This window comes from Salmo salar, chromosome 19 (genome assembly GCF_965601325.2).
Source record: "Salmo salar chromosome 19, fSalSal1, whole genome shotgun sequence".
Classification (NCBI taxonomy): domain Eukaryota; kingdom Metazoa; phylum Chordata; class Actinopteri; order Salmoniformes; family Salmonidae; genus Salmo; species Salmo salar.
The window spans coordinates 73139086-73149610 of NC_138309.1; the positions used below are offsets into that span (position 1 = coordinate 73139086).

The 10525-nt window shown below is 46.5% G+C and overlaps 1 protein-coding gene across 1 annotated transcript; it reads right to left on the reverse strand.

Moving 5' to 3' along the window:
• Positions 1-1147: 1147 nt before the first annotated feature.
• Positions 1148-10017, reverse strand: LOC106579479 (gamma-aminobutyric acid receptor subunit rho-3). The gene is made up of 10 exons (XM_014159427.3): positions 9879-10017; positions 7096-7163; positions 6772-6995; positions 6598-6680; positions 6278-6415; positions 4098-4250; positions 2556-2617; positions 2173-2304; positions 1804-1880; positions 1148-1761 (listed from the first exon to the last, which is right to left on the reverse strand). Exons 1-10 carry the CDS (start codon positions 9895-9897, stop codon positions 1575-1577), a joined length of 1143 nt encoding a protein of 380 aa, XP_014014902.1. The 5' UTR covers positions 9898-10017; the 3' UTR covers positions 1148-1574.
• Positions 10018-10525: the final 508 nt, after the last annotated feature.

Consider the following 10525-nt stretch of genomic DNA (forward strand, 5'->3'; position numbering starts at 1 on the left):
ATAAATTGCAATGTCCGTACTGTGAGACGCCTAAGACAGTGCAACAGGGAGACAGGACGGACAGCTGATCGTCCTCGCAGCAGCAGACCACGTGTAACAACACCTGCACAGGATCAGTACATCCGAACATCACACCTACGGGACAGGTACAGGATGGCAACAACAACTGCCCGAGTTACACCAGGAACGCACAATCCCTCTATCAGTGCTCAGACTGTCCGCATTAGGCTGAGAGAGGCTGGACTGAGGGCTTGTAGGCCTGTTGTAAGGCAGGTCCTCACCAGACATCACTGGCAACTATAGGCACAAACCCACCGCCGCTGGACCAGACAGGACTGGCCAAAAGTGCTCTTCACTGACGAGACGCAGTTTTGTGGAGGTGGAGGGTCCGTCATGGTCTGGGGCGGTGTGTCACAGCATCATCGGACTGAGCTTGTTGTCATTGCAGGCAATCTCAAAACTGTGCGTTACAGGGAAGACATACTCCTTCCTCATGTGGTACCATTCCTGCAGGCTCATCCTGACATGACCCTCCAGCATGACAACGCTACCAGCCATACTGCTCGTTCTGTGCATGATTTCCTGCAAGACAGGAATGTCAGTGTTCTGCCATGGCCAGCGAAGAGCCTGGCTCTCAATCCTATTGAGCACGTCTAGGACCTGTTGGATCAGAGGGTGAGGGCTAGGGCCATTCCCCCCAGAAATGTCCGGGAACTTGCAGGTGCCTTGGTGGAAGAGTGGGGTAACATCTCACAGCAAGAACTGGCAAATCTGGTGCAGTCCATGAGGAGGAGATGCACTGCTGTACTTAATGCAGCTGGTGGCCACACCAGATACTGACTGTTACTTTTGATTTTGACCCCCCCTTTGTTCAGGGACACGTTATTCAATTTCTGTTAGTCACATGACTGTGGAACTTGTTCAGTTTATGTATCAGTTGTTGAACCTTGTTATGTTCATACAAATATTTACACATGTTAAGTTTGCTGAAAATAAACGCAGTTGACAGTGAGAGGACGTTTCTTTTTTTGCTGAGTTTATATGACTGGATCTGTGGATAAAGGACATAAGATACACCATTAATTCACCACAGAATTTAAACAAACTGAAAATCATAAATCACTCAACAATTAGCTATAGTAAAGGTTCCCCTCTGTTAATATTCCTTAATTGGCCGTGACCACCATTTATTGTTTCAGTCTGGGCAGAATAAGGGCTACATACATTATTATTGGATCACACACAGAAAAGTGCCCTTTGGAATTTGGTAGGGTTCCAGTATTATACACTTCCCCAGAGTAGGAGTCCATACTCCGTAGGGTGCCAGTATTATATACTTCCCCAGAGTAGGAGTCCATACTCCGTAGGGTGCCAGTAGTATCCTCAGTAGATTCCCACAGGAGGAGTCCATCTGAGGTCCCTCCCTTAGGTGGTCAATACTCTGTAAGGTCCCTATACTTAGCAGGGTCCCTCAGGAGGAGTACATACTCAGTAGGGTCCCAGTACTCAGTAGGACCGTCCCTCAGAAGGAGTTATAGTCAGTAGGGTCCCAGCACTATACTCAGTAGGGTCCCTTAGGAGGAGTACATACTCCAGTAGATGGTATTGAATAGGAGGTAGGACAGAGGGAAGGCCATGCGGGAGTACGAGTCGATCAAGTAGCTGTTGCTAAGTAGCAGATCCACGTTCTCCTGCACCGACCGTTGCCGGCGGAGACGTGTCCCCTCAGTGGGCGGGTCCTCAGGGTTCTGGAGTGTAGTTCTGTGATGGTTGGAGGTCATGGAGGTTGGCAGATGGGGGAACGGGGTCAGCTCAATGTCACTGTCATGGAAACAGCCGTCGAAGGCCATGGCTTTGCTGGCGTTGTACGAGGTTGGGAGCTGAATGGGGGGACAGACAGACACACATACAGATATATAACATCTCCATATAGATATACTGTGTATCTATAGATGTAGACACATAGATTAGGAGATAAACTAATATCGTCTCCAACCTGGGGACAAAGTTAGAGAGTAACTTGTGATGATTTCTGGGAGTGCCGATATCTTGGCGTCCTTTCTCTATCTAACCACTAGAGAGCAGTGTTGTGCAGAGAGAATACTCTCTCAACAAATATCCTGTCAGGGACAGGCGCTCTCTGCTCCAGGTATAATATGGATGACCTCTGACCTTTCCTCTCTTCAGTCGTCTCATCTCCTCCAGCGTAGAGCAGTAGTTGACAGCAGCATATTCTATCACTGACAGGAACACAAACAGGAAGCTGGTCCACAGGTAGATGTCCACTGCCTTCACATAGGACACCTGGAAAACACACACACACACACACACACACACACACACACACACACACACACACACACACACACACACACACACACACACACACACACACACACACACACACACACACACACACACACACACACACACACACACACACACACACACACACACACACACCACACACACACACACAGAGTAAGAATTAAACACTCAAGAAAACTCGCTAGTTCCTCACCCACCCACACACACACACACACACAGTCACTTACCTGTGGCATGGAGGAGGACACCCCAGTGATGATGGTGGACATGGTCAGTACTGTAGTGATACCTGAAGGGAGAGGACGGCAGGCGTGTTAGGGCTGTAGAGCTCTGAAGCGCGAGGACGGCAGGCGTGTTAGGGCTGTAGAGCTCTGAAGCGCGAGGACGGCAGGCGTGTTAGGGCTGTGGAGCTCTAAATCGAGAGGACGGCAGGCGTGTTAGGGCTGTGGAGCTCTAAAGGGAGAGGACGGCAGGCGTGTTAGGGCTGTAGAGTTCTGAAGCGCGAGGACGGCAGGCGTGTTAGGGCTGTGGAGCTCTAAATCGAGAGGACGGCAGGCGTGTTAGGGCTGTAGAGCTCTAAATCGAGAGGACGGCAGGCGAGTTAGGGCTGTAGAGCTCTAAATCGAGAGGACGGCAGGCGTGTTAGGGCTGTGGAGCTCTAAAGGGAGAGGACAGCAGGCGTGTTAGGGCTGTAGAGTTCTGAAGCGCGAGGACGGCAGGCGTGTTAGGGCTGTGGAGCTCTAAATCGAGAGGACGGCAGGCGTGTTAGGGCTGTAGAGCTCTAAATCGAGAGGACGGCAGGCGTGTTAGGGCTGTAGAGCTCTAAATCGAGAGGACGGCAGGCGTGTTATGGCTGTAGAGCTCTAAATCGAGAGGACGGCAGGCTTGTTAAGGCTGTGGAGCTCTAAAGGGAGAGGACAGCAGGCGTGTTAGGGCTGTGGAGCTCTAAAGGGGGTGGACGGCAGGCGTGTTAGGGCTGTGGAGCTCTAAACGGAGAGGACGGCAGGCGTGTTAGGTCTGTAGAGCTCTAAAGGAAGAGGACAGCAGGCGTGTTAGGGCTGTGGAGCTCTAAAGGGAGAGGACGGCAGGCGTGTTAGGGCTGTAGAGCTCTAAATGGAGAGGACGGCAGGCGTGTTAGGGCTGTAGAGCTCTAAATGGAGAGGACGGCAGGCGTGTTAGGGCTGTGGAGCTCTAAAGGGAGAGGACAGCAGGCGTGTTAGGGCTGTGGAGCTCTAAAGGGAGAGGACGGCAGGCGTGTTAGGGCTGTGGAGCTCTAAACGGAGAGGACGGCAGTCGTGTTAGGGCTGTAGAGCTCTAAAGGGAGAGGACAGCAGGCGTGTTAGGTCTGTAGAGCTCTAAAGGAAGAGGACAGCAGGCGTGTTAGGGCTGTAGAGCTCTAAATGGAGAGGACGGCAGGCGTGTTAGGGCTGTAGAGCTCTAAAGGGAGAGGACGGCAGGCGTGTTAGGGCTGTTGAGCTCTAAATCGAGAGGACAGCAGGCGTGTTACGGCTGTAGAGCTCTAAATCGAGAGGACGGCAGGCGTGTTACGGCTGTAGAGCTCTAAATGGAGGGGACAGCAGGCATGTCAGGGCTGTGGAGCTCTAAATCGAGAGGACAGCAGACGTGTTAGGGCTGTAGAGTTCTAAAGGGAGAGGAGTGTGCGTATAACTTATGGTAGGTATTTTATGTAGAAGTATAATCATGTGAACTTGGGTATGTAGCCAGGTGTTTTCAGGGGTGTGTTTCCTTGTGTGTGTGTTTGTGTTTACCTAGGGAGACACGTGCAGGCACAGCCCTCCTGTCAATCCAGAAGGAGACCCAGGACAGCAGAACCATCAGCATGGTGGGGAAATATGTCTGCAGCATGAAGAAGAAGATATGTCTCCTCAGGATGAAGTTTATATACAACCTGTTATACCAACCTAGAGAGAGAGAGAGAGAGAGAGAGAGAGAGAGAGAGAGAGAGAGAGAGAGAGAGAAAGGGACAGCGTGAGAGATTGAGACAAAGAGACTAAATCCCTTACATACATACCCTTATTCCACATTTTGTTGTGTTACAGCCTGAATTCAAAATGGAATAACTATATTTGTTTTCTCACCGATCTACACACAATACCCCATAATGACAAAGCGAAAGCCTGTTTTTAGAAATGTTTGCAAATTGATTGAACATTTAATACAGACATATCTAATTTAGATAAGTATTCACACTCCTGAGTCAATACATGTTAGAATCACCTTTGGCAGCGATTACAGCTGTAAGTCTTTCTGGGTAAGTCTCTAAGAGCTCTACACACCGAGATTGTTCCAATATTTGTGTCACGACTTCAGCCGAAGTCGGTTCCTCTCCTTGTTCGGGCGGCGCTCGGCGGTCGGCATCGCCGGTCTACTAGCCATCACTGATCCACTTTTCATTTTCCATTTGTTTTGTCTTTGTTTCTACACACCTGTTTTTCATTCCCCTAATTATTGTTCATGTATTTAACCCTCTGTTTCCCCCATGGTGTTGTGCGGGATTGTTTTATTTCATGTTCGGTAATTTTGGTGACTGGTTATTTCGACGGGTGCTGTTTTTTGCCCGTGCGTAAAAGTTGATGTTCGTGTGTTTGTGTTTGTGTAGTGTTTTACCTTGCACCATTCATTATTCTGAGTAAAGTAACGTTGCTCCCAATTCTCTGCTCTCCTGCACGTGACTGCATACACCAGCTTCACCCAGCCTTATGACAATTTGCTAATTATCCTTTAAAAAATTCTTCAAGCTCTGTCGAATTGATTGTTGATCATTGTTAGACAGCCATTTTTAAGTCTTGCCATAGATTTTCAAGCCAATTTAAGTCAATTTAAGTCAATACTCTAACTAGGCCACTCAGGAACATTCAATGTCATCTTGGTAAGCAACTCCAGTGTATATTTGCACTAGTGTTTTAGGTTGTTGTCCTACTGAAAGGTGAATTCATCTCCCAGTGTCTGTTGGAAAGCAGATTGAACCATGTTTTCCTCTAGGATTTTGCCTGTGCTCAGCTCTATTCCATTTATTTTTATCCACCAAAAAATCCCTAGTCCTTGCCGATGACAAGCATACCCATAAAATGATGCAGCCACCACCATGCTTGAAAATATGAAGAATGGTACTCAGTGATGTGTTCTGTTAAATTTGTCCCAAACATAACGCTTTGGATTCATGACATGAAGTTAAATTCTTTCCACATTTTTGCAATTTTACTTTAGTGCCTTATTTCTAAACAGGATGCATGTTTTGGAATATTTTACCACAACAGTTCCGTCAGGTGACATACACTAAACCGAAAACAACTACCCACAAAACCCAGGAAGAAAAACCCCTACTTAAATATGGTCTCTAATCAGAGGCAACGAGGATCAGCTGCCTCCAATTAGAGATCAACCCAAACAATCCCAACATAGAAATAGAAAAACTAGAACTAAAACATAGAAATAGAAAACATAGAACAACCCAAAACACCCCCTGTCACGCCCTGACCTACTCTACTATAGAAAATGACATCTTACTAGGATCAGGACTTGACAGCTATTTATAACCTGTCAGAAATGTCCAGTTGATCAACTAGCCCATGTTAGCTAGATAGCTGGTTAGCCTAACGTACCAATCTAAATCTTGTATTTATCATGGCCAGATTACGTGCCCAGGGGCCTCGACCCCCAGGGGGGCCCTATTGATTTTGTTGAGTCACTCAGGTATCATATGAAAACACATAAGACATGGCAAAATGTGTAGTATTGCAAGAAATGTTCTTTAAAACTGGGTGGGGGTTTGTTACTATGCCGATGAATATCCATCCGGACCCTTGCCACCTAGGAAATTTGTGTGACCGGACCTTCTCAAATAGTAGTTGAGTACCCCTGGTCTAAATGGAATGAGTCATAAGACACATGGAACGCAGAACACACACACACAAATATCCAGACAGACCTGTGCTGCTGTAGAAGGCGAGCCCACTGGAAGGGTGGAACTTCTTGATGAAGAACTGAGAGAGAACCATCTCATCTGTCCTCAGAGAGTCGTTGCCATTCTTCCAATACAACATCAGATCATTCTCATTGTACGCATCTAGAAATTGGATGGAGAGAGGGAGAGAGGGAGGAGGGGGAGAGAGAGAGAGTTTGGTGGGTATTTGTCTAACCAATCAATCAGCAATCAGATTGTTAGTGTGGGTGCAGGTTTATATTTAGGGAAATATGTGTGTGTGCATGTGTGCTGCTGCGTGATGTGTGTATGTCAGTGTGACTCACAGCTCTCTAGTTCCAGTGAACAGTTCTGTGTGTCCAGAGGGAAGCTGCTGAAGTCCATGGAGCAGAGAGCAGTCACTGTGATCCTATAACACCCACATAATAATCATATGCCAATAGATAAGATACAGTAAACCTATATATAGTAACACTCACACACACACACTGATGCTCTACCTGACGCTGTAGAGTATGCTTCCGTCAGGATAGACCCTGATCATGATGTTCTCCATGGTGGTGTCATGGATGAAGGACCTCTTGGAGTGGACGAAGAACACGTCAGGAACCCACATCTTCTTCACCAGACGCCCATCAAACGTCCTGCTCACGTTACTATGAGATGGAAACGCCAGCCGCTCATCCTTCCAGTAGTGACGCAGGTATAGAGTCATGGTGAAGTCCTGAGCAGAACACACACTCATGATTAAAGACACTCAGACACGTGTGAGGATTATACACACACGTGTATAGATTATACACCAAGGGTACACAGGCTCATACCATGTTGACCTCTGAAATGCTGTCGATGCTCTCCACCTGAACATCAATGCCTACAGGGATGGCTGCACCTGAGAACACACACGCACACACATCTCGTCAGGACCGGCAGAGCTCCTCACCCAAACCACCAAACCAGAGAAACAAACACCAACACCCTCTTGCTTCAGTGTTGCTTTCCTCGAAGCAAGCATTAAAGACATTTAGCTCGTCTGGTAGGCTCGCATCACTGGGCAGCTCGCAGCTGGGTTTCCCTTTGTAGACCATAATATTTTTCAAGCCCTGCCACATCCGACGAGCATGTGTAGCCGGTGTAGTAGGATTCAATCTTAGTCCTGTATTGACGCTTTGCCTGTTTGATGGTTCATTGGAGGGCATAGCAGGATTTCTTATAAGCGTCCGGATTAGTGTCCCGCTCCTTGAAAGTGACAGCTCTAGCCTTTAGCTAGGTGCGGATGTTGCCTGTAATCCATGGCTTCCGGTTGGGAAATGAACGTATGGTCAATGTGGTGACGACGTCATTGATACACTTATTGATGAAGCCAGTGACTGAGGTGGTAAACTCCTCAATGCCATTGGATGGATCCCGGAACATATTCCAGTCTGTGCTAGCAAAACAGTCCTGTAGTGTAGCATTCGCGTCATCTGAACACTTCCGTATTGCGCGAGTCATTGAAAATAAGAATTTGTTCTTAACTGACTTGCCTAGTTAAATAAAAGTAAAATTAAAAAATTTAAAAAATACTTCTTGCTTTAGTTTTTGCTTGTAAGCAGGAATCAGGAGGATAGAGTTATAGTCAGATTTGCCAAATGGAAGGCGAGGGAGAGCATTGTATGCGTCTCTGTGTGTGGAGTAAAGGGGGTCTAGAGTATTTTTTTCCTCTGGTTGCATGTGACATGCTGGTAGAATTGAGGTAAAACGGATTTAAGTTTGCCTGCATTAAAGTCCCCAGCCACTAGGAACGTCACTTCTGGATGAGCATTTTCTTGTTTGCTTATTGTAACGGCCGTCGAAGGGAGTAGACCAAGGCGCAGCGTGTTGAGTGCTCATCATATAATTTTAATAGAACACTTTAAACAAAACAAGAAAATGAATGACAGCCAAACAGTTATGTCAGGAACATCAACTAAACAGAAAGTAACCACCCACAAAACCCAAAGGAAAACAGGCTGCCGAAGTATGGCTCCCAATCAGAGACAACGATATACAGCTGTCACGGATTGAGAACCATACCCAGCCTAAACAAAGAAATACAAAACATAGAAAAAAGGACATGGAATGCCCACCCTAGTCACACCCTGGCCTAACCGAAATAGAGAACAAAACCCTCTCTATGGCCAGGGCGTGACACTTATGGCCTTATACAGCTCGTTGAGTGCAGTCTTAGTGCCAGCATCGGTTTGTGGTGGTAAATAGACAGCTATGAATAATATAGATGAGAATTCTCTTGGTAGATAGTGTGATCTACAGATTATCATAAGGTATTCTACCTCAGGCGAGCAATACCTTTAGACTTCTTTAATATTAGACATCGCGCACCAGCAGTTATTGACAAATAGACACACCCCCGCCCCTCATCTTACCCGACGTAGCAGCTCTGTCCTGCTGATGCACGGAGAAGCCAGCCAGCTCTATATTTTCCGTGTCATCATTCGGTCACGTCTCGTGAAACATAAGATATTACAGTTTTTAATGTCCTGTTGGTAGGATAGTCTTAATCGTAGATCGTCCAGTTTGTTTTCCAATGATTGCACGTCGGCCCATAATACGGAGGGTAGTGGTGGTTTACCTACTCATCTGCGAATTCTTACAAGGCACTCCCTTTTTCTCCACCCCCTTTTTCTCCGTCTTTTCTTCAGGCTGATGATGAGGATTTGGGCCTTGTCTTGACAAACCAGTATATCCTTCACATCAGACTCATTAAATAAAACATCTTAGTCCAGTTCGAGGTGAGTAATCGCTGTTGTGATGACCAGAAACTATGTTCAGTCATAAGAGACGGTAGCTGCAACATTATGTACAAAATGAGTTACAAACAATGCAAAAACATAATAGCACAATTGGTTAGGTAAAACGGCAGCCATCCCCGGTGCTGCCATTATTATATGTGTGTGTTTTTATTGATCATTTTTTTATGGGTGTGAAGTATGTTGATGTTCTCTGAATGTTAGCAGCCTTTCAGCCCAATAAACATCGTATTAAATGAACCTCCCTCACAATTAAACAAACCACACACTCACCACATCTTCTAATTAAGCCTCTGCTTCCTCCCGTTACACAGAGTGACTCATAAACCACCAGAATAAACATCTCTATATTAAAGTTAAAGCCTTATTAACCAGTCAATTCTCTCTCTCACTGTCAATTACCTGTTTGGGTGGTATGAAGGCCTGTTGTCCACCCTTGGTTGAACTGGGCTGTTTCCATCCCTGTTTCCCACCCCTCTATCTGTTTCAACAGACCTGGATTATAATCCAGATTACTGTTTATGAATCCCCCCCAACACACACACACACACACACACACACACACACACACACACACACACACACACACACACACACACACACACACACACACACACACACACACACACACACACACACACACACACAGTGTAATATGGGTCAGTGTTGGTTTGGGAGCGATGTGTTCAGGGAAACCCAGTGTCCTGCAGATCCTCTCATAGCACAGCCATCGTACGCATCATTAAAGGGGGACAGAGAGTGACTGATAGGATTTGTTTTAGTGTTTCCTGTGTATGGTGGACATGCGTGTTTCTCACCTCCAAAGCCAGGTCTCATAGCGAAGTCGTGCTCCTCGATTCTCAGCAGCTGTTCAGTCTTAATGAGTAGAGACTTGGTGCTGTCCTGCCTCGTCAGTTTATGGTCTATACGCCTGGAAAGACAACACACATTATAAACCCAGACACCCCAACACCCTGCAATAGTTGAGCAATATGTTTCTTTAATAAGACTGTAATTGTAGGGTTTGATAGAAGAAACACAGCCTGCGGTTTTCACAACAGCCCTCCCACATACACACACTGCCAAATCTGGTAATTAGCTACTCCCTGGAATCACTCCAGACTTCTTCCGGGCCGGCACTCCGTAACTTGATGAAGACTGATATAGCTGGAAGCCAAGGTGGACCCCAGGTCAGGGAGTAAGAGCAATGAGAAAATAACAGCAATGGTTCTCAAACCTCTCCTTGGGACTGCCAGACATGTCACCATTTTGTTGTAGTACTGAATAGATCAAGTACATGGAATGGTTGTGTGTCCCCAGGAGAGGTTTGAGAACCCCTGAATTACAGGATGTATAGGGTTATGGAGGTATGGGGTTTACAGGGTTATGGAGTTATGTGTGTGCATGCCAGGGATGGGGTCAGTTCCATTTCAATTCCAGTCAATTCAGAAAGTTAACCAAATTA

Excerpts from the sequence above, each read along its gene's own strand:
- LOC106579479 (XM_014159427.3), bottom strand. Across the intron at positions 6,681-6,771 it reads AGCATACTCTACAGCGTCAG|GATCACAGTGACTGCTCTCT; the intron begins GTAGAGCATCAG and ends TGGGTGTTATAG. Across the intron at positions 1,762-1,803 it reads AGTGACATTGAGCTGACCCC|AACTACACTCCAGAACCCTG; the intron begins GTTCCCCCATCT and ends CAACCATCACAG.